The 24105-nt window shown below is 35.9% G+C and overlaps 1 protein-coding gene across 3 annotated transcripts in view; it reads left to right on the top strand.

Moving 5' to 3' along the window:
- COL11A1 (collagen type XI alpha 1 chain) overlaps nt 1-24105 on the top strand; it is a 214931-nt gene that overhangs the window by 168184 nt on the left and 22642 nt on the right. For all 3 annotated transcript variants that reach the window (XR_012130262.1, XM_036996455.2, XM_036996454.2), the window contains exons 47-54: nt 889-942; nt 2631-2684; nt 3920-3973; nt 9607-9660; nt 10265-10372; nt 10658-10711; nt 11339-11392; nt 12386-12439. Coding sequence is in view for 2 of the 3 variants with exons in the window: in XM_036996455.2 (XP_036852350.2) it covers nt 889-942; nt 2631-2684; nt 3920-3973; nt 9607-9660; nt 10265-10372; nt 10658-10711; nt 11339-11392; nt 12386-12439 (486 nt within the window). In the remaining variant the exon portion in view is untranslated. The remainder of the gene's footprint in view (nt 1-888; nt 943-2630; nt 2685-3919; nt 3974-9606; nt 9661-10264; nt 10373-10657; nt 10712-11338; nt 11393-12385; nt 12440-24105) is intronic.

The following is a 24105-nucleotide window of genomic DNA, read 5'->3' as shown; positions in this document are numbered from 1 at the left end:
CTTTTGGAATAAAGTAATTTTAAGCATCATAACTTGTGTTACAAGAAACATTTTATTTCAGGTAACTCTGCTTATTGACCTGTTTTCTTAGAATTCATTCATTCATCATTAATTCATTTATTGAATCCTAGCTTTTGCTGGGCCCTCTGATAGTTGGTAGAGGTAAAAAAATGTAACCTAAAGGACTATTGCCCCAGAGTAACTCATGATCATAAGTGCATAAACAAGTAACATAACTGTGTTAGGAATACAGTTCAATATGTACGTAATATTGTTGTGATGTGAAAGAAGAAATACAAACAATTCTGCATGGGGAAACTAGTTAGGAAGATCAAAGGAAGTAAAACAATTTTCCCATAAAGACAAAGCCAGTTGCAGTTTGAGTTTAACTTGCTATGTGAGTTTATTCTGCACCACAAAACCTCCTTTAAAGCAATTACAGTGCAACTGGATATAAAGGAAGTGGATTTTAGGAAACATAGTAATATATCAGGTTTCATGGCTTGTGGATTTTTAGGACTCAGAAGTGGAATTAACAGGTCAAAAATTCACAAGATATTGATAAACCTGGAAATATATTGGAATATTTATTTTCCAAAGTGTTTTGTCAAACTAGTACCTAATTATAAAAACCTCACCTGGGTAAGGTTTTCTAAAATAATATTATACAAAGCATAAATTTTATTTGTAAGTGTAGATGGAAGATTTTTATCATATGTAGTCAATACTTGCATTGTAAGTATTTTGACAAGTGATAGTTTCTGAATCTTAATTTACATGTGTTTATTCAACTTTGTATTTAATTTTTGGTTTTATATTAAACATTGACCAGTAATTTCTTTTTAAATACATAAGTGACTTTTATTGTTTTCTATTATACTTTCTTAGGGTCTGCCAGGCCCACCTGGTGAAAAAGGTGAAAATGGGGATGTTGGTCCCATGGTAGGTTTTTTTTTTACTATTTGATTGATATTGTGAATTTCCACATTACTAACATCTTTCTTAAAGTTTATTAATATAAAAAATTAGTCCTGAAAACTATTCAGATAGACTTTTCAGATAGATGCCTCTCCTTTTCCCACCCAATCTGTGGCCATTGAAGTCTCATTTTGAATATCTATTTCTTCTCTTTCTCACTTTGAAATAATGTTATATACATGAATAATGTTCATTGGCTGATACGTTATTACATATTTTTAATTTCTATGTGTATGTATTATTGAGATGTATATGAAGTACCACACTTCAGTTATTTATTAGTGTTTAGCTCCAAGCAGGTAAAGAATAGACAGTAGTCACCCAGGATTTGGATAATTAGGACATGTTAAGACAGTTTTAAAAATTAATTGTACTTTGAAACAAATTCTTAATTTAGTAAGGAATTGTCTTAATTAAAATGCTATAACATAATCATTTCTATTTATTGATTCTGGCTTTCTGCTCTAACAGTTCATGAAAATTTGAAATATTTATATTTATTTATTAAGTACTACCTTGAATAAGGAACCAATTAGCCAAGATAATTGAAGTCTATAATGAAATGTAATGAATACATTTCCTAATTGCTCATTTCTTTCAACAAACGTCACCCCAATTTTTACTTCTTTCAGAATACCTATTTTGATTTTCACTCGCATGTTAGATTTTATTTTCTTCGAATAAGAAATAATTCTTATCATCACAATAACTTAAAAACAGAGAACCTAATAAACATTGCTGGTTCAAAGAGCTGATTAATACTCCAAGCAACATCAGGTACATAGCAAGGTTTTTTCTAGATATCATTGCTCTGATTCCCGAATCATTAATACATTATCCCAGAACTTTGGTTAATAGCTAGTAGTAGAGAAGCTTTTCAACCATGACATTAGAATAAACTGTGACCTTCAAAAAAATACTATTGCCCTGGTATTCACTATGGGCTAATTTAATCCCAACCTTGAGATAAGGGTTTCTGACCATCAGTATTTTATCACAAGTGTCCCAAGGTAGTTTTAATGCATAACCTGGAAACAAAACCTGTTTTGGGGAGACAACCAAATAGTTACTGTTATTTCAATTCTGGCATGTATAACATGAGAGTGGACACAAAAAATAAAAATACACAAATAAAAATACTTTTATAGAATTAATGAATTCTAATTTCTACTCTAGCACCATTTCTTGTTCTAATTTATGTTCTTTTTATGCTCTAGCATTAGAGCATATTCTAGCAACACATATTCTATTGTATTACGACATTGCCCCATATAGTAGCAATAGACTTTTCTAATTTTTAATCAAATTATTTTTCCTTCAGTCCTAATTTCCCCATTGCTGTGTGGAAAGAGCCATTTGCTAACATGGTATTGTATCCATCAAGAATGACTTAAAATCCTGATAATCTTCACTAGTAGCTAAATTCAAACAACATAATATTATAAAAGCATACATTTTATTTATAAATGTAGATATAAGATTTTACCATATGTAGTCAATACTTGCATTGCAAACATTTTGACAAATGATTTCTGAATATTAATTTTCATTACTCAACAGGCTGAAACTTTTTAGTTTTCTTAATCTCAAAATGAAATATCAGAAATATATTCAGGTTCTGCCTCATAAACCTTAATATTTATCTCTTACAGGGTCCACCTGGTCCTCCAGGCCCTAGAGGCCCTCAAGGTCCCAATGGAGCTGATGTAAGAACTGTGAAATATATGTTATTTTGATATTATTTAGGTGTCAGTATTATTTTGTGGCATGTGGTATCTACGATAGAATGGAGATGTTCCATTGTTAAATGTTTAAGTGGGCATGACCTCAAAGATAACAGGAAAAGAAATAGGCTTTACAGGGAATTAGTCATCACAAATGTAAAATAGGTACAAAGTTCACATTCAATGTACATTTATTAGTGACTGAGAAAAATTAATTCTATTGTAAATGAGCCATGTTGTTCAATTCAAGATGCTAAGAATTTTCTTTGCATTCAATGTTCAATGTTACTGAGTTATTTCAGACTTAACTTTCATCTCACAATTGTTTGAGGAGAAGGTTCATAATTGGCTTTGATTGTACTAGCCTCGGTCTGTATTCCAAACATTCTTTATGTATGCATCTATCATCAGTGACTTTTATCTAAATGTGTTAGAGTAATATGTGCATGATAATATATGTATACTTCTTAACATGTAAAATGTTTCCTCTCAATTGTTTAAAGATGATCTCCATCAAGCTTAATTACTGGTTCATTGTTCCAATATTTTAGGATTTTGAAATACAATGCCATATTCATCTTATTGTTGTCATTAACATTAGGCTTTTGTTATCTCTCCTGACTTAACCCTTTCATAATAAACAAGTCATTTATTCTTGTCTTTTTTGCTCCTTATATCTTTATTGAAGACATTTATATTGCCTTAAATGCCTGCTTTTAATTCTGACAAAGCAAAACTGGGTAAAATAGACTAGGAGCAGGTGTACTAAAAGAGCTTCTAGGCTTTAATTCCCCTTAAGTAATTTAAAGGCTATGAGATGGTGCATTTTTTTTGCATGGATTACATAATACATTCTGAGAGTCATATTTTCATCCACTACAAAAATCTTCAAAAGTATCCACAAAGTCTAACATATTCAATGTGCAGAGACTGAAATTATGTTCCAAGTATCAACTAGCATGACTAGAGTTGGAAAGTCTCCTGTCTTCTTTTCAAAACTCTGGTGAAATTGAAAATCAATTTAACATAATTCAGTTATTTGCTACCTAGTACACTTGACAGCTCAATAAAGGGCATCATTTTGTCCCATCTTTCAAATGGCTTAGAATATTGTTGCATATATATTTCTCTCTTTGAGAACAAGTAGATATTTATTTGTGAATTTACTATTTCATTATAAAAATAAAGACAGCTGAATCCCTTTTCCTTTACTGCAGGGACCACAAGGACCCTCTGGATCCATTGGTTCAGTTGGTGGTGTTGGAGAAAAGGTAAGAAGCATAGTGATATACAGTTTGGAACAGCAAAAATTGAAGACTTTGAAAATATTAGCTAACATTTTATGTACTTCTAATAGTACTGTCTTGCCAAATATTTAACACAGTTATAGGAACCAGAGCTCATCCACTCTAGTAATTAAATAATTAAAGGTAGAATGAGTTTGAGATACTGTACTTTTGTTGCCAGGTATGGTACTGAGTGGTGTATATGGATTATTTCCTTTAATCAACACAACTACCCCATGATAATGATATTATTATTATCTACATTTTTAAGTAGACAAAGATGATGCTTAGAGAAATTTTAGTAATCTCATCAAGATTTTATCATTAGAAAGTGATTGAGTCAGAATCCCCTCCAGCCCATCTATGTCTGACTAGACTCAGTGTCTCTAGTAACACTCATTACTGAAAATAGGAGAGATTGGTTGAGGTTACTGACTTATAAGGGGAAAAGCAACCCTTCAAATTACAGAAGAATTAATCATTAATTTTGTCATCTTTGCAGTTATATTTTCATTAATAATACTATGACCTGTCTTTGGCACTTTTCAAAAACAGTTGGCATGTGCCAAAACATCTGGGCTTAAAATAGCTTCATTTTCTCATGAACATGATTTCACTTAAAATATCTGCTCTTCCTTTTCATGAACATGTCAAAATGATTCTCTAATTTCATATGTATTCATTTGTGCTGATTTCTTAATAGAATTTTCAGAGAAATTTGACACTAATGTTTGCTTTATTTAAAAAATAAGTTACTTGCCAGTTTTGAGGGCTGAAAATTAAATTTTATACCATAAAATATTATGTGGGGAAAAAAATGTAGAAATGTCCTAAATTTGCTAGTTCTTAATTAAATGATATAATAATTATACACTTATCTTAATTGTAAAAATGATTCTGTTGTTTGGCCTCAAAATACTTTTTATGTATCATGTCTTGTATTCAGTTCCTTTATTTTAACGAAAATATTTAACTCACAGAAAAAGAAATGTGATAGCATTAGAGTACAATAATTACAGTATATAATTTGATGTTTATTTTCTGTTCACCACCCACATTCTAGTGTTTGATTATAATTAACATGATTAGCTATTTGAAGTTTCTTAATTAGAAACATTTTAAAGCTATCAAATTCTTAGTGCATCTGCAGTCCAGTTTTTTTGATTGACTAGCTCTTTGTTTATATTTTTAAATTTAAGTTTTGTGTTAACAAAGTACTGGAGAGTTGGTGGTGGAATTGAAAGAATATTTTTGGTTGAGTTCAGCTGTCATAGCGAGAATAGCAGAGGCAAGAGCTGGTCTGATGGTGTCACTCTGTCAGACAGATGAAGACAGCCTCACACCTTTCTCTTTCTTCCCCCGGCATCATCCCCTTTGGCTCTAATGCTGACTATACAGTTGTGAGACCTAGTCTCTCGTTTTAATTTTGCCCACATAGCAAATTCTAAAGCCATTTAATAGCTTATCTTACTTTTTCCTAAAGCTGGGTGCAGTGGGAACAGTTTTAAGTGCTTCAGTTGCTTATTTTATGATTTTATCTTTTGTGTTACTCAGATAAACATGGGTGCCAGATGTTTCGAGTTTTGAGAAACTCCCTTTCTATACTCCATTTGTACCAAGCTATCTGGTAACACCTTGCCAACTCTTGAGTCTCAAGAGAATAGATTTGGTCATTCCAAATGGTGATTCAACTTCTTACAATGAAAATACACCTGATTCTAAATTTGTTATACTAAAAATAGTTTAATTTCCCCTATTTGAAAAAAAATTTTTCTTTGTAACAGCATAGAAATATGGTTGAAATTTTAAGGATTTTCCTCAGAATCTGGGTCAATAAAATTTTCTGTAGATTATAGATCTCTGACAGATTTGATTCTGGCTGCATGTTTTCCCATTTCAATTTTGGAAAATTTATTCCTTGTCACTGATTCAGTGAAACAAAAAAAACAGAAGAGCTAATAAACTTTAGTCATGCTACCCTTTACTTAAATATGTTTAACTTATTTTCCATGTAATATATATTTGCTATAAATGAATTTTACACTTCAGTGGTTATCTCAAAATAACAGAATATATAGACTCATAGACATTGAAAAGTGACTGATAGTTATCATGGGGGAGGGGTTGAGGTAGGTAGGTCGGAGGGGGATAAAGGGGCACAAAAATTCTCAATCATAATATAAGTTGGTCTTGGGATAGTAGTACAGCCTGGAGAATATAGCCAATGGTTCTGTAACATCTTCCTTTGTTGACAGATAGTAACTACTGCACTAGAGGGGGTGAGGATTTAATAATATGGGTAACTGTTGAACCATTGTATTATATACATGAAACCAACATAAGATTGTATGTTAATGATACTTCAATTTTTTTATAAAAAGGAACTATATCAAGACATTACCTTAAGATTTAGTGTATATTTTGTGACTTTAGGCATGACTTTGCTGTCCCTTCTGAAGGGAGTTTTGACTTCAACAAGTATGTTATAGATTTGGGTAAAATGGTTACCTGATGAACAACAAAAAATTTATAATCTACCACCTCATTCATATGCCAATGCTCCACACAGAGCTTATATTATTATATATCAATTATTATTCATTAGAATGAATATGGTGTAGCCTCACTGATACTGGAAATACAGATTTAATCCATATAAAGTTTTGTTGCAATATTTTATTTATTTACCTGTAATTTTGTCCCATCTCCTTTGAAAAGATATAAAATGTGATATTTTTAGATAAAATTAATTTCATTTTAAGTAGTTGCTGTTTATATCATGCTAATATACAAAAAGGTGATTTTCATATATATTTTGGATGAATTAATATTAATATGTTCTCAAAATGAAGAGATTTTGTAGGTATGCCTCATCTCATTGTGCTGCACTTTGCTGGCATTGCATTTCTTTACAAACTGGTGGCTTATGGCAACTCTGCGATAGCAAATCCATCAGTGCCATTTTTTCCAACTGCATTTTCTTACTTTGTGTCTCTGTCACATTTTGGTAATTCTTGAAATATTTCAACCTTTTTCATTATTATTATATTTGTTATGGTGATCTGTGATTAGTGATTACTACTCACTTAAAGTTCAGAGGATGGTTAGCATTTTTTAGCAGTAAAGTATTTTTAATAAGGTATGTACATTTTTTTTAGGTGTAATGCTATTGCACACATAACAGACTAGAGGATAGTGTAAACATAACTTTTATATGCACTGGAAAACCAAACAATTCATTTGACTTGCTTTACTGTGATACTCGCTTTGGTCTGGGACCAAACCCCCAATATTTCCGAGGTATGCCTAGCAAAAAGTTATCTTTAAATTTTGGCAGTGATTAAACCTATCTTTCTACCACCCATCATTTCCCTCACTAAAAAAAAAAGTGGAAATAATCTTTTCAGAATGCACTCTAGGTTAACATTCAGTAGAAAAAGTTTAAAAGGGAACAACAGAATCCAGTTGCCCTTTGAACAATATGAATTTGAACTGTGTGATATTCCATTTATAGGCAGATTTTTTCAAAAATATATTGGAAAATTTGTGGACATTTATGACAATTTAAGAAACATTTTCTTTAGCTTATTTCATTGTAAGAATATAACATATAATACAGAGAACATACAATATATGTTAATTGATTATGGTATCATCAAGGCTTCTGGACAACAGTAGGCTTTTAGTAGTTAGGTTTTTGGGGAATCAAAAGTTACACACAGGTTTTCAACCAAGTGGGGGTTGGGTACCCCTAACCCATTGCATTGTTCGAAGTGTCAACTGTATAAAAGAGTGATTAAAAAAATGTAGGTGTTTCCCACTACTTCCAATATCTGTGGTGCATAAACGTGGTGCATAAGAACATGTTTTGTATGTGGTCATTACAGTTCCCTTATTTTTTTTTCTCCCAGCTTTATTGAGGTATAATTAGCAAATAAAAATTGTATATATTTAAGGTATAAAACTTGATGTTTTGATACATGTATACATTGTGAAATAATCCCCACTGTCAAGCTAATTATCATCTTCATTACCTTACATAGCTACTTTTTTTGAGTGTTTGGTGAGTACACTTAAGATATACCTACCCTCTTAGCAAATTTCAAGCATACAATACAGTGATACAGTATTGTTAGCTATAGTCATATTGCTGTACATTAGATCTCCAGGATTTATTCATTTTGTATATATGAAATTTTGAATCTTTGACAAAAGTTTCCCCATGTCCCCACACCCAAGTCACAGGAGACCACTATTCTATTTTCTGCTTATATGAATTTGGCTATTTTAAATTCCACATACAAGTGAGATCATGCAGTATACTGAATATATTCCATATATAAAATATTTAATATGGTCATTTTGCAGTTGATTTGAATGGCAAACTGCTTAAGCTTTATTTCAAGGATATGAATGATGGCTCATAAAAATATCAATTATACATCATTCCATCATACTGAGAGAGCTGAATGATTTATCACTTTGTAAATAATGTAAATGCAATAATTTTTGTAAGGTTTATCAAGGATAACTGGAAATATTTGCTATTCATCTTGAGAGAGAAAGTAATTTACATGCAATAATACTACCCATAAATTCTTAGAAATTACTTGACATTTTACATTATGCAGATAATTCAAGAAGTTAAAATACATACATGTTCTCAAAGAGTAAGAGTATGTACACAAAATAGTCTCCCCTTTGGAACTGTGTTTATATTTAATATAATACATTTCATTTTAATTTATGATCATAGGTTTGTGCCAGAAATATTGGAAATAAGAGTTAAAAATGAAAGGAAATTCAGACCTCACATTTAAAAACACTTTAGAGCAATTACCACTTAGGAATTTTCTAATGTCACTGATTTTTGTGTAGAAACATGGTGCTTGACTATATTATATTACTTCACATGGGTGCTCATTTGAATAGATATGTTTTTACACATTTCTAAGTGTTGAAGAATTAGTAATAGCCATTCATAACTAAAACCCTACTAGTCTAGGAGATGTATTGGTCTGCTGAGCTAGAAAGTAGCCATCTGTATCTATACAGGGAGATCATGAAGCTGACCAGATGTATAATATGTATATCTTCAAAAGGAGCAGTTTTAAATAGTATCTAAATACCTTTATGTGTCTTATAGTCTTTCTGTGTTCTTTAGACCTCTACTACATATATATTTTATAGGGTTATGAAAATACTACCAAATTATTAGCTTATTTGTTATAGTAAAGATACAATGAATTAATGCTTTAGTAAAAAATTTAGGAATTTTTAAATCAATAAAGTTATATGAATATTAACGCAGCACAAAAGCACAATTTCTTAGGAAACATAGAGATGTAAGTTTTGTGGGGTTTGCTGTTAACTTGGGTTAATGCTCTGACCATTAACTAACTGGTGAGAATTGAGTGTCCAGCCTATCCAGTTGTCTCCTCCCCTGAGAAGTAAAAGTATTGAGGCCATTAATAGGAAAATTCCTTCCTTTCCACTGCCTTTTAAATGATGAAGCTATTTAGGGGCAAGTTTAAATGTCATGTTAATCACTGAAGGGAGTTTTACAAATGTAAAACCTCACTTCTGTGTTCTGATACTCACAGATCTCTTTTTTATAGGGTGAACCTGGAGAAGCCGGGAATCCGGGGCCTCCTGGAGAAGCCGGCACAGGCGTAAGTGTCCTACTGTCAGTGTAGAATGTTAACGGGTCAGGAATTTCTGTTAGAGCAGGTTAAACATGCAACTTAATTCCCAGCTGTGATCCAGTTATTTATTTCTCTTTCCAACCCATTAAGGATAATCACAGATGCAAAACTTTTTGTTTAATAAGGTTGCGTATCATCTGCATATTTTCATTCACATAGAAGTTGAAAAACAATTACATCTGCATAAGTTAGAGCATTAAAACTATAAGCTGTTTATTTTATACATTATATTGGTGAACTGCCTGCAAAGGAAAACACAAACAAACCCTGCTACATCAAATGGACATTTATGAATATTATTAGGACTGTATCATTCTACCTTAGATTGGTTTAAACTAGGAGGAAATTTGACCTACAGGAAACATTCAACAATGTCTGGAGACTTTTGGTTGTCACACTTGGAGGAATGGGAGCTGCTGGTATGTAAAGAGTAGAGGCTGGATATGCTGTTAAATACCTCTCAGTGCACAGGACAGCCCTCCACGGCAAAGTACCGCCTGATTCCAAATGCCGAGGCAGGGAAACTCTGTTTTAAGCTGTAAGATAATCATTCTTTTTCTATGTCGTGTAGGGTCCTAAAGGAGAAAGAGGAGAGAAAGGAGAAGCTGGTCCGCCTGGTGCTGCTGGACCTCCTGGTGCTAAGGGACCACCCGGTGATGACGGCCCTAAGGGCAACCCGGTAAGTGAGCCTGGTCCCCTTTAAGGCAGCAGCTCTGTCACAGTCACTTTGGAGCATTTCATAGAAAGATTTGAAATCATGAGACTCAGACCCATAGCTGGTGAAGCTGACTTCATCACATCATAGGCCTTCTCAATTGATTTCAGTTTTTAAAATTTTTCTAGCAGAGGGGAATTATGCTCATAGGTTTTTACCATGACTTTAACTTTTTAAACTTCAGAATATCATGACTTTATAAAAAATAATTGTCCTTTATTTCCTTCCTTTTAAAAAACATAATTCTAGGGTCCTGTTGGTTTTCCTGGAGATCCTGGTCCCCCTGGGGAACCTGGCCCTGCAGTAAGTATCATGAAAAATAAAGGAACAACTTTAATGGAGATGTTCCCAGTGTTTCTGTTGTTAACAACTAAAGAAAATTCTTGATTTCTTAAGTGGACCTCCAAAAAAGAAAAAGAAAACATAAACTTCAATCACAAATACAATAAAATCCATGTAGTTAGAGACTTCACACCTATGTTGCATGATTATTTTCATTGGTGTTAGTTTTCCAGACTGTATGGTCGTACAAGCTAATTATTTGAGTTGCAGCATTACTATTATTTCAAATTATAGGACCTTTGCTTTTATCTCAGTCTCTTCTGTAATGCAAGTCTTCTCTCATACTGCTCCACATTTGTTCATGGTGAAAGGATTCACTTTGTATACTAATTACATCCTCTTCCTTTCCTTATATTAAGAACATATTTTAAATTTCACATGGTGGCAATTGCACAAATCTTCATGGGAAGAGTGAGACACCATAATCCTTAAAAAAAAAACAACTGACAATATGAAAATATTTTTATTTGCCCATCTGGAAATAATATATCTCAAGGCCTAAGATGGTATACCCTATGTCTTTTTTTTCTGACAAAAGTGAATTGATAGTGAGAAATATTTGGGTTCATTTTCTAATGCCCATTATAGGGTCAAGATGGTGTTGGTGGTGATAAGGGTGAAGATGGAGATCCTGGCCAACCGGTAAGTAAGCACACTGTTTCTAGTTAGTCATTAGCCTCAGGACTTTTTAAAGGGATAATCAGCCTCTAAAAAGCATAACTATTATCAGTTATATTTGAATTCCAGTTCGAAGTCAAACTTACATGCAGTGCTTATTTGTTATGATTTATGAAATATAAGCAAAGCCTTCATAATAAAAAATATAGTCAAATCATAGTAATGATTTTGTAATACTACACCAAAGTCAATTAACTATCAGCTATTGTGTTAAATACAAATTGTATTTTTAAAATACAAATAAGATTGAAATGAAATAAGATTGAAAAGAGCTAGGTTATCAGCCTATAACATTAACTATTTCAATTACTAACATAAATGAATACAACATTGTAGTCTACTTTTTATTTTTTTTAATTGGGGAATGACATAGTAGGAGGCTTTGGCTGTATGTGGTTATTCACGGAGCAGTAAAGAGGGCCCTAACTTAAGTAGGAGCCAGAGACAAATCGCCCTTCCTAGTGATATTTACAGTCAAAGCGAATGTAAGCTTATTTTGTGTAGATGAGACTTGCATGTCATATCCTGGCATATTACATACTCCTTGGCATAGAAATGTTAGACTTGCTCAAGAAGAAATTTAAGGGTAATAGTTTTGTGGTTTCACAAATGTATGTGATGTAAGTAGAATTATTAACCATATGGTTTTATTAAGAAATATATTTATTGGATGCTTGTCAGATATAAAGTAGCACTTTTTAAAGGAACACAGTTTTAAATAGAAGGAATTTGATTCCCTTTCTTGAAGCTATAAAGAAGTTTTCCATATATATTAACCATCTCTAACTGTAGCTCTCTAGAGGAAGTTTAGGTATCTGAAATAGGGCTGAGATTTTCCAGGAAAGACAGATGTGGGGAAATGAAGAAAGACAGTTTTAGTCCAGATTTTGTAAAATGCTGTGGGTCATAAAACAATGCCCAGTTTCTTAAAAGGCACTTTTTTTTCACATTTTATAGGGTCCTCCTGGCCCATCTGGTGAGGCTGGCCCCCCAGGTCCTCCTGGAAAAAGAGTAAGTTTTAAAATTCTTTTGTGAAATATCCACTCATCATCCTCTATGTGTATAAATTTCAGTAATATATGTAAGTTTTAGGCAGCATATTATAATGATGCTGAAAAATGTAAGTCCTAAAGAGTAGAGTATTTCTTATATTTGTCAATGTTTAATAAAATAGAACACACTTTAACTGACAGATTTAATCTGTCACATATGTCAGAGTGAAAAGTAATTTCTCACTTCTTTGTGCATAGGTCTCCGCTCTGTAAAAATGTTGTAGGCTGTTATAAAGACTTGATGGTACCCTGAACTTTAACTCACAGTGCACTGCCGGGAGAGGAGTTGTCAAACGTTCAGTGCTAGCTAGAATCATCATAAAAAGCATAATGCAGTATTGCTAGAATGAATGCAGGAATCAGCATGTAATGTTAGATTGCTTTGCACTAATACACTTCTCTAATCTGTAAAAAACTAATGGCAGGATTTTAACAAAGGAATAGAGTAAAATATAAATAAATAGATCTTGTTCATAATATTGGCTATAGGAGAACTTACATTGACTTTACTGCCTGCTTCTTACTGTTTTCACAATAAAACAATCTTTGTTGGCCTGCCTCTTAGAGCACTTATATCAATATACAATGTTTTGCTGAACCTCCTTTAGCCAGTTTTCCAACCTACCCATAAACAAAACATGAAGACACACATGAAAATATTTTTCTTAGGCTCATTTCCCCTTCAGAAATCCAAAGGCACAGAGCAATCAGGGCCATTGTTATTTTCTAATAGTAGTTTTTTTTTTTAGGTAGATATTCATACTACATATTCTCATATACATAGTGTGAACAGGTTTCAATTTAGTCTCTCAGTGATATAAATTTCAGTCCATTTACAAACATTTCTTTTTGCTGGAAATGAACTTAGTTTATAGTAAATATCTTCTCTGAATACAATTTTGTCCTCATTGACCAGGTGCCTTTTTACCCTCCTCCTCTTCCTCCCTACTCTTTCCCCTTCCTTTTTTCTCTTTCTCCATCTTCCTGTTTTTAGGTTTTAGGGTTTTTTTTTTTTCTGGTAGCCCCAAAGCATGGTCTTGGTAGAAAAAAAGTATATTCCAAAACATCCACTGGGCTCTTTTTCTTAGATAGTAATTACAAAGTGTGACATGATTTTTTATTGTTGCCTATATTTGCCTGCCATCTGAATGCCCATAAAACTTTCCCCATGAGTATCTGTTCTAAAATTTCAGACCTTTAAAAGAATAATTTTGTAAAATGTCTGAGAATGGATCAAAATCCTTCCCAAGGAAGCATGCAATCATGGTTTTCTTTCTCCTAGCCTCAAGTGAGGGATACTGTTTAAAGAACTGATTAATAAAGCAGTGAAGTCATACTGCCTGGCTTTTAATGAGCTCTGCCATTTATGACCTTGGACAAGTTTCTTACTCTCTGTGTTTCTCAGAGAGGGCTTACTACCTAGGACTTAGCCAAATATAAGATAACTTACATGATCAATAAATAATAATATAAGGTCACAAAATAACTGTTATTATGTTAGCCCTTAGTTATGAAATAGTTATTAAAAATTTATGAGTACAAAAATTATCACTTTATAGGTATAAATTATAATGTTTTTGATACAGAGAGAAAGAAGTCATCTTTTAAAGTATGGTGGCTGCTAGAACAGGAGAAACTATATCAAAATCTATTTTGGGTATTTTATTATGTAAATTGGCAGCTTTCCAGCTCCTACCATTATTTAAGGCAATTTCTCAGCAAGTGCTATGCAGTTTAGTCTCCTTGTAAAATATATGAGACAAATTGTTCATTTACAATCTTTGATGAATTCATCTAAGTACCACTTAATATGGGGATGAATTATCTTAATATGGTGACAGAGTTATGGAATTAGTTTCTTTAGTTATGCGCTGCTGGATCATGTGAATTACTCATTTTGAAATGCATGATTTAAAATTTTTTTTAAAGTAAATAAAAGCAATTTTACTGCAGAGTATGAATGGAAGCATGCAAAAAAATAAAAAGAACATTTAGGTGTGAACAAGTACTCCACATGCTCCTTTTAGAGTAACATATGACCTAAATCTTACATACAAATTTATAACATAAATATTAAAAAGCATAATATTTCAAATCGATAAGCTATATATGAAAACTAAGTATTTCAGTACAATATCGACACCACTGACATTTTGTAAACTTTCAATATTCCTATTCATATTTGCTAATTTTTAAATCTTTCTAATATAATGTAACAAATTTTCCATCATTATTATAGCAGAGACTTTAAAGGAAACATTTGTGTTGAATACTTTGGAATGCGTAATTATCAACAATTATAATTTTCATGAATAACTCAAACTTTTGGAAAAAACTCCACTCAATTCGAGAATTCAGAAACTGTCATAGAAAAGCCAGCACATATACACAGATTTAGATTATAGTCTATTCTACAAGACTATATTGTTTAGTGGAAGGCCCATGTATTTTCATTCTTATAATTCACACCTGAGTTAAACCTCTACATTTGCTACTTAAATGATGTAGAATGTAAGAATGTTAGTCTCTGATGCTTAATTCCTTTCTCTTTATGGTAAAAAGGTTACATTTTTCATAGATTATAGATAGTTATATTAATATGTCATGTGGTATATTAAATATGCAATATATTAAAACTTTTTAAAAAGGAAATCAAAGCAATTTTACTGCAGAGTATAAATGTTAACAGAGTACAATGTTAACAAGAACATAGTATCACTCAATAAATTTCAGTTTTTGTTGTCTCAAGAATACGAAAAATAACAATTATTTTCAGTCCAAAATTTAAGATTACTTTGGCATTCATAAACTGCAGATAATTGGTAAATTTCTTCTTTAGATTTAAATGTCAGATAAATCAGATAATAGGAAAATCAAATGATACTCTTTTCTGTCAGTGTTTCTACCCAGACAACTCTGGCTAGATAAAGTCTCTTGATTAAAGGGAAAATAATTCCCACGACATGTAAGAAGTAATACATCTGCACATTGAGAGATTAAAATCTTAAGATACTTCACTGAATCATTCCTTATAGCATATTTTTTTAGTATTATTAGAAAGTTCTTCAGTGGAGGTCTCCCTTTTTGATTTCTGATGAATTATTTAAAAGTCTCACAAAAACTAGGGATGTTCTAGTTCCCATTTTAAACAACAATTTATACAAATATGATAAGCTATTTTTAAGCCACTTTGTAAACAAAATTAGAAGACTTTATACCATGAATTATTAATGACATGAGAATGGTGATTACTATGCATTGCTTACAAAGCAATTTACATCCATTTTGATAGAGCAGAAAAATCAACCTTAGGTCAGCCCAGCTGAGCAATATTATGCAGGTTTTCCTCTTTTAAAAGGTAGCATCATCAAATCTAACCTGAAAGTTGTTCAATACAGTGCTTTAAATTCTGTGACCTAGATTAGGTTTGTATAAATTGACAAAATTAATCGGCTATATCTGTTTTATGCAATAATCTATTTTCTTAAGAGCAAAATATATACTTAGGGTATGAAAGATTACTGAAGTGTCCACAATCTTATTATTAAAACTATCTCTTTTGATTTAACTCTAGCAAAAAATGCTTGCATTTTTTAAAAATTACAACCAACCAAACCAATTAATTTAGTCAAGATTCTATTTTAGCTTAAGAAAATAGGTGGCTTAACTGAAAAAAATAGAAATACACATTTTTTACTTATGTCTTTCTCAGGGTATTAACTAGTACTCTTCATAGCTTACTATCAGCACAAAGTAGTCCCAAATGCTACTGCATTGGAATCAAACAGATTTCAAATCCCGACTTTGCTACCTAGAAATATGACTGGGGATTGTGTAAGTCTGGGGAGAGGAAATTCTGCGGCAAAATACCTCTAAAAGCTGAAATCAGTCAAAGGGAGAAATAAATTTTAAAACCCATTTATTGCTTACAAGCTGCAGTGCAGGGCCATCTCTCTCCTCTGCTCCAGAAGAAGCAAGCAAGCAAGCAAGCCAGCCCCTCCCTTTAAACTCTCAGGTTCAGACACACCCTCCGTTGCCCAGGTAATTACCCATTGATATGGAGATGAACTTCTCTCCACCCCTGAGGATATGCAAATGCACTAATGCCAGGTGAGATATTCTGGAAATGTTACAATTTTACCCACAGCCACCCCTCCAGAAATCTCACCCTGCAATCAAATTGTTCCCCTTCTTCCACAATGTTCCCTGGGCAAGAAAACTGGAGCAATGTGACGAGACTAATGACATAACAATAGCAACAGCATAAAATCATGACAATCCTCAAGCTGGAGGATTCAGCAAGGTTCAAAGTCTTATGCACGGTAAGTCCATAGTCCACCCATTCCATAGGCAGGCAGTAACTGAGGGTTCACAGCAATCATCATGCGACAGCTGCAGCCAGGGGGCACATTCAGGCCACAAGGACTGTAGGAGGAAACAACCTTAAGGGCGATAAGATACATATTTTAATGACACCAGCATAGGCAAATCTTGTCCATCAGATAGGATACATACAAGATAGTAGTCTTGTGATAAAACAATGGCAGGAATGGGATCTTGTCGTGGTCTAGTATACCAGACTTTCACCTGCTCCCTGTGGGAGTTACAGATGGGTCAATATATAGGGCTATGGGAGGTACATGCACTGGCCATAAAGATAAAACAAAACTTCCCCACAAGATGCTCTTACCTCCTGGACGTTTTGGGTACACTACCATGACCTATGGGGGCCATTCAGCTGTTACTCCAGGAATACACATGAGGCCAGCTTCCAGGCCTTTCCCAGGTGCCAAAAGGGCCAGCCATCTCTGGTCCATGTGTCAAAATGTCCAGGGCCACGCCCATTCAACAGTGCCTCTATGGTTTAACACAGTAGGGGCTGGCAGCAGGATGTTGCTCTGCTGGCCATATCTTGGCTTCAATAACTCTTCTTTGGTTTGGATGTACAGTTGTATAGGAGAGGCAGCAAGGTGTGTGAGCATATCCACAGGGCTCAAAGCTCCTTTAATGGCTTCCCATTCAAACGCCACAGCACTGTCTATAGGCGAACTGACCAATCCATAGACTATTGGTGTCCAACTTCAGGACAGATTTCAACAAACCATTTTACCTCTCTATCATGCTGCCCCAGTAGGATTATATGGTACATGAAATTTCCACTTTATTCTTAATTGCTACACCCATTCTTGTAATGCATGTCCAGTAAAGTAGGTGCCTTGATCACTCTCAATCACTGCAGCCGGCCATAGGCTGCAAAGAGATGCTCTAAGCCCCTCTTAGTGGTTTGCTGATCAGCATGACATGTAGGAAAAGCAACCAACAGGCCAGTAGCCATGTCCACACAAGTCATGGCATACCGGTATCCTTCCTATTATGGGCAGTGGCCCAATTTTGTCTATTTGCCACCTGACAAGGAGTACTGGACCCCCTACTATTGTCCCATGTTGCTGTGGGACTCGGTATAAGTCCCTCTTAGAGCACACAAGGCACTCCTTCTGGGCTCTGCTGACTTCTTCAAAAGGCAATGGCAAGCTCCACCTACGGGCTCCAGCCCATATTGTCTTTTACCCCACGTGCAACAAACGCTGTGTAGCCATTTGGCCATATCAGAGGCAGGCTTTCCTTCTAGCCAGTGCACCTGGGCCAATGTGTCTGCTTCATCATTGCCTGGGGATGCCAAAGGTAAATGGCCAGTCACATGATATACAGTAAATGTCTTAGTCTGACCAGAGGTCCATAGGTCTTGCCACAACTCTTGTTCCCAAAGGAGCCAGTGACCAACCATCCAGGTGGCATAATACCATGTTGGTAGCCACAGGGTCAAGCCCCATTAAATGGCCCAAGTGTCAGTGCAGACAACTCTAGGGGAGGGCTCTTGGGTGATCACGAGCCATACTGCCCACACCTCAGCCCATTGACTGCTCTTCCCCTCTCCATCCTCCATCCATATTGTCTCAGTCTTAGGATGGAAAGCCACAGCCCTCCACTTTGAGGGCGGCCCACAGCTGGAGCCATCTGTGTACCAAGCATCTTCAGGTATAGGGGCTTTTCCCTCCTGATAAGAAGTCTTGGTTCCTAAGGGCTGAAAAGCAAGTTCTTCCTGCTTTCCACTGGTGTAGGTCACTGGCCCCAATAGGCGTTGGAGTTCTCCACTTAAGGGACCAGTAGAGAGGGTGCTATGCTGCTGTAAATATGCACCCCATTGTGCCATGCTGCTCTGTGGCCTTTGGGTCCAGTCTCGCACCCACCCTGTGATGGGATAGTTGGTTATTACCTTGGTCAGAGCTGTTCCAGCAATTGGCTCTGTAGCCAGCAAGACGGTACACAGCAGCCAGTTGCTTCTCTATCAAGGTGTACCGGACCTCTGCTTGTTTCCATAGTTGTGACCAGAAGCCAATGTGTTGGCATGTCCGTTCAAGCCGCTGCCATAGAACCCATCCATAATCATATTCATTATATGAACATCTAGCTCACAGGACCTTGATGAATCCATTGTGTTCTAGGCCTGTGCAGTGTTGACTGCCTACTTGGCAGCAGTAAAAGCAGCTGCACATGTCTTGTCCCAGTCCCACCTGATACCCTTTCTTACAAATTTGTATAAGGGCTTCAGAATTTGTGCCAAGTGTGAGACAAACGCTCTCCAGTAGCCCAAAAGACCCAAAAACTCTTATAATACTGCCACAGTGGTAGGAATGGGGAAAGCCTGGACCTTGTTTATGACTACTTTAGGAACTACCCAACCAGACAACCCCCAAGAATTTCACAGACAAACCAGGTCCCTGAACCTTGGTGCCATTCACAGCCCATCCTTTCGCCTATAGATGTTGCAACAGTCTAGGATTTCCCCCCTCTAAATGTGCAAGAGGATCAGATGTGAGCATGATATCATCAATGTAGTGATACAACAGCACTGTGTGCAGTTTCCTCCATGTGGCCAAGGCCTGGGCTGCAAGTCCTGGGCTACAAGCCCATGACAAATGGTGGGACTGTGGAGGTATCCCTGTGGAAGGACAGTGAATGCCCACTGTTGGCCTTCCCACATGAAGGAAAGCTGTTCCTGGCTTTCCTGTGCTATGTTAATAGAGAAGAAAGCATTAGCAAGGTCTACTACATAATGATACATTCCCAGTTATGGCTGAGAGTGTCTAAAATGTCTGCTATAGAGGGGACAGCAGCATGCAAAGGGGGTGTGACTTTATTCAGTTCCCTGTAGTCTACAGTCATATGCCAGGAGCTGTCTGGCTTTCTCACTGGCCACACTGGGGAATTAAAAGGCTATGAGTGAGCTTTATGATGCCCACCCTCTCCAACTCCTGTAGAGTTTCTCCAATTTCCTTGTACCCCCCCAGGCAATTTATATTACTTAATATTTGTCACCCACAGAGACACAGGCAGAGCTACACGTGGGTGCTTAGCATGTCCCCTCAGAAGTGCCTTTACCACACTCTGAACTCACCTGCTGTGTTCTGTAACCACAAGGCCCTGCAGGATATCTACCCACAAAACATAAAACATATTCAGGAATGGGAGAAATGTACACGGTATACTCATTTAGGGGTAAACACCCTATCCCCAATGAGATTTGGGCTTTCTTCACTCTAATTGCCTTACCCCCATAGCCATCTATCACAGCAGGGGTCCCAGGAAAACTCTCAGGGTTGCCATGAATCAAAGAACACTCAGCTCCTATGTCCACCAGTGATAGGACACATTGTACATTCAGAGGGGACCAATGACTTGCTAATTCTACATGTAGCCTCTGGTCCCCACCATGTCCCCCAAGATGGGGACTTTGACCCACCCCCTTAGTCAAACTGAAATGCTCAATCATCCTCCTGTGAGGGTGAGGGTGAGGGAAAATCCTGAATACTGTCTCCCATGAAGTTTTGCAGGGACACAGGTCAGGCATGAGGCCTTGACTCTGGTTTCCATGTCCTGGACCTCAGTGACTAGAATTGCTGCTCTGGCTTTTGGTGCCACAGTTCTAACAATATTCTATTGGGCTGCCCATCAAGTTTTTCTTTCACTACCCCGGCCTTTAGCAAATCAACCCACATCTGGGTCCTTGAGACCTTCACAGAGCCTTTTGCACTTCTCCTTTCAGTCATGGCCCATACTTGCCTCCGTGCCCTTATTGTTTCAAACTCCCCCAGATCTGCTAAAGTACGAGTAGCCTCACTTATGGGTTGCCCTAGGTGGGGGCCAAGAGTATTCACTAGGGACCCAAAGAGAGATATGGGAGCTGTAGGCAGCACCAGGTTTCTCATTCCTATAGTGAACAACTCCTCATCAGGGCCCTGGGGGTCCATATTATAGATAATGTTTTTCATACCCAATTCCTGCAGTACCTGTTGGAGCTTTGCAACACATTTTCCAACTACTGGGAAAATATGGTAAAGCACCCTGATTAGGCCAAACTATCCTGATGGCAGCTCTCAGCCATCCCAGGAGTGTCTGACTCCCTGAGGCATGATGAGCATTTTGCAACCGCTGCCAGAGGGAAGGGTGAGTCATCAGGGAAGCTATTCAACTCATCTCAGTACCTGACACAACAATGTTTTCCACCCCCATATCCCAGAGACATAAAAGCCATGTAGGCAGAGATTCCAATGGCCTCTGCCTATACCAGACACTCATGTCTACCAGCTCATCCTGGGTGTAGGGGCAGAGCATGGAGTGCTCCACAACCTGGGGAGGGGGCTTCTCCTCCCCGTGAGGAGCCTGCTGTTGTTTCATTTTTGTTTTCTTAATTACAGCTGGGTGGGCCTTTAAGACAGGAGAAGATGGTACCTCAGTCCGTGGCCTGGGTAGCAGATCTGCCAATGGCCCCACCTCCTCCTCTTCTCCCTTGGGCCCCTCCACCAATGGCTCCTTCTCCACCATTTCTGGGGCTAAAGGCACTACTCTTTCCTGCCCCTCCTCCACCGTCTCCTGCAAGGCGACTTCTCTTGCTGTCTGCCCCCTCGCTGCTGCTAAGGAATCTTCTAGGAGCATGAGCTGCCTTTTCAATAACTGTCTCTCTTCTTTAACAGCATCCCATAGGTTATTGCCCGGCTCTTCCAAGTGATTCTAAAGTGTGTCTGTCTCCCACCTAAGTCCCTCTCTCTCCTTGTCAACCCTCTCGATAACCCTCTCTTTCTTCTGTATAAACATTTTCCACTATCTCCATGAAAAGAGACCCTACAACACCAGCCACTACATGGCCCCCTAAGGTCTCCAAGCAGTCTTCCAACTCATGGAGGGCTAATTCTGCAGCTTTTGGTGTTTCCACCCTTCCCCAGTTCTGGGGAAGACTCCACCCCTCTAGGAGGTACTTTACCCTAGACCAATTCCCCACTAGGGGTTCCCAAGTTGGAAACCCCACAGCTGGGGGGATAATAACAGGTGAAGCGTCACCCTCTGTCGCTGCATCCACTGTAGCTTCCCCATCATCCACAGGAGCAGCCCTTCCAAAGGTTGCACCCATTATAACAGATTTCAGGTTCAGAAGCATCCTGCTGTCTAAGCCAGATGTAAATCTGAGGATAGGAAACCCTGTGGCAAAATACCTCTAAAAACCGAAATCAGTCAAAGGGAGAAATAAAGTTTAAAACCTGTTTATTGCTTACAAACTGCAGTCCAAGGCTGTCTTTCTCCTCTGCTCCAGAAGAAGCAAGCAAGCAAGCAGGCAAGCCAGCCCCTCCCTTTAAACTCTCAGGTTCAGACACACCCTCAGTTGCCCAGGTAATTACCCATTAACATGGAGATGAACTTCTCTCCACCCTTGAGGATATGCAAATATACTAATGCCAGGTGAGATATTCAGGAAATGTTACAATTTTACCCACAGATTGTTTAATTTCTTTGAGTCTTAGTTTTCTCAGTTATAAAGTAGGCATTATTATAACATATATGGATTTATTAGGAATTCAAACATTGGATGCTCTTATTAAGAAATTAAATGTGGGTTTTGAATTATGCCATCATTTATAAATGAAATTAACATAGGAATATGTAAATAAATATATAGGTAAAATAAAGATTAAGACATTTTCTTCTAATTTCTGAGTTATATATTAATTGAAATGAAACTTTATTAGCTATATATTCAGAGTAACTTCATAGTAGACTTATTTTTTATTGTTGAATTTTGTTTTGCCATTAGAGTTTTACAGTGATTAATACTGAATGAACTGAGTGATATGCAAAAGTCTAAAATACTATTAATTACATTTTCAAAATATGGTATGCTATGATTCTGTTGAAATTGGTACATATTTGTATTATTTATTCCTTAGTGTAAATTCATGTAACTTCATGTAATATATATTGTAAAGGAATTCCCTGGGAGAACTATTGCAACAAAAGAGAGAATTAACTTCTTGATGACTCTATACAATTTTATCAAAATTAATTTGCCAAACATCAAGGATTTAGGACTACATGGAGAAATAATAATGTAATTAAACCTAGTTAATTGAGAAGGAAGTATTTGGAAACTTACATGTGCTGTACATTTCTGGGGTCCCTCTATATAAAGCACTGGAATCTGAAGAGATATGGTGCACAGTGAATTTTGTGAATTGAAACTGATGGGGAGAATTCTGTCAGCCTCTGCATTCAGCCAGCTTAAGAATGTCTTTGATATAGAAGTCAATTTAGTATCACATTTGTGGAAACAGCGAGAACATATTCCTATGCAGTGAGTATAATATCTGATCTGTACACATATGACTTGTTTGAAAAAAGAATTGTCTTGCTGTCTTTAGTACACTGAGAATATGTAATTTAAAGTAATCCTTGCATATATTTTGTGAAAATTAACATTTCTCCTATCTTTAGTGTTCCTGCCATGAAGAGAACAGAAAAGTATACCCAAAACAATTTTGCTATAACATCTTATAGCAGAAGTGGCAGTGTCTAGAAATGCATTCAAAAGTATTATCATTTTCTTCTGTGAGTGAATCTCACAAATATATAATAATAAACCTTCCTAATAGAATATTGATCAGAATGTTTCGAGTGCCAGTAATACCAAGAGACATCATTCTAACAGTTATTGAAGAAGTAGGAAAATTAAATTGTCATCTGTAGTACATGTACATTCTGTCATGCATTTGTAATACTTGAGAATAAATGTGTATTTCCTTAAGGCACTAGAAGATTGCACGTTTTGCATCAGTAAGCCATGGAACGTTAATACTCAAGTTAACATTATAGCTGTTCGAAACATCCATGCCCTTTTATTGAAACAAATACTCTTGAGCTAAAATAATTTAAATATTATAATCTGAAAATACCCATATTAAATGGAATTTTATAGAGTCTAGGTCATGTCGCCAATAGCAAGTTCACAATAAAGAGCTAAGACAGTAACTGCTATTACTAATTGATATAAATACAAAGGAAACTTTAAGCTACTGTTATATATAGTGCTTATGTGTATATTCATCCCATCCCTATGTGACTGTGCATGAATGTGAATGACCAGAGATAGTGTTAGAAGGAAACATCCCTTCTACATCATCAGAGATTAGGTTCCTAGGAAAGTCTTCTCTATGGCCAAACGAGATTAATGTATCTATTTTGTACACCTGCTTCATTTTTGTATACTTTACAATGTGCTGTATTTGCTAATTTTTATGC

This window comes from Manis javanica, chromosome 4 (genome assembly GCF_040802235.1).
Source record: "Manis javanica isolate MJ-LG chromosome 4, MJ_LKY, whole genome shotgun sequence".
Taxonomy (NCBI): domain Eukaryota; kingdom Metazoa; phylum Chordata; class Mammalia; order Pholidota; family Manidae; genus Manis; species Manis javanica.
Note: the sequence above shows the minus strand (reverse complement) of the source record. Positions and strands in the feature narration are given on the sequence as shown.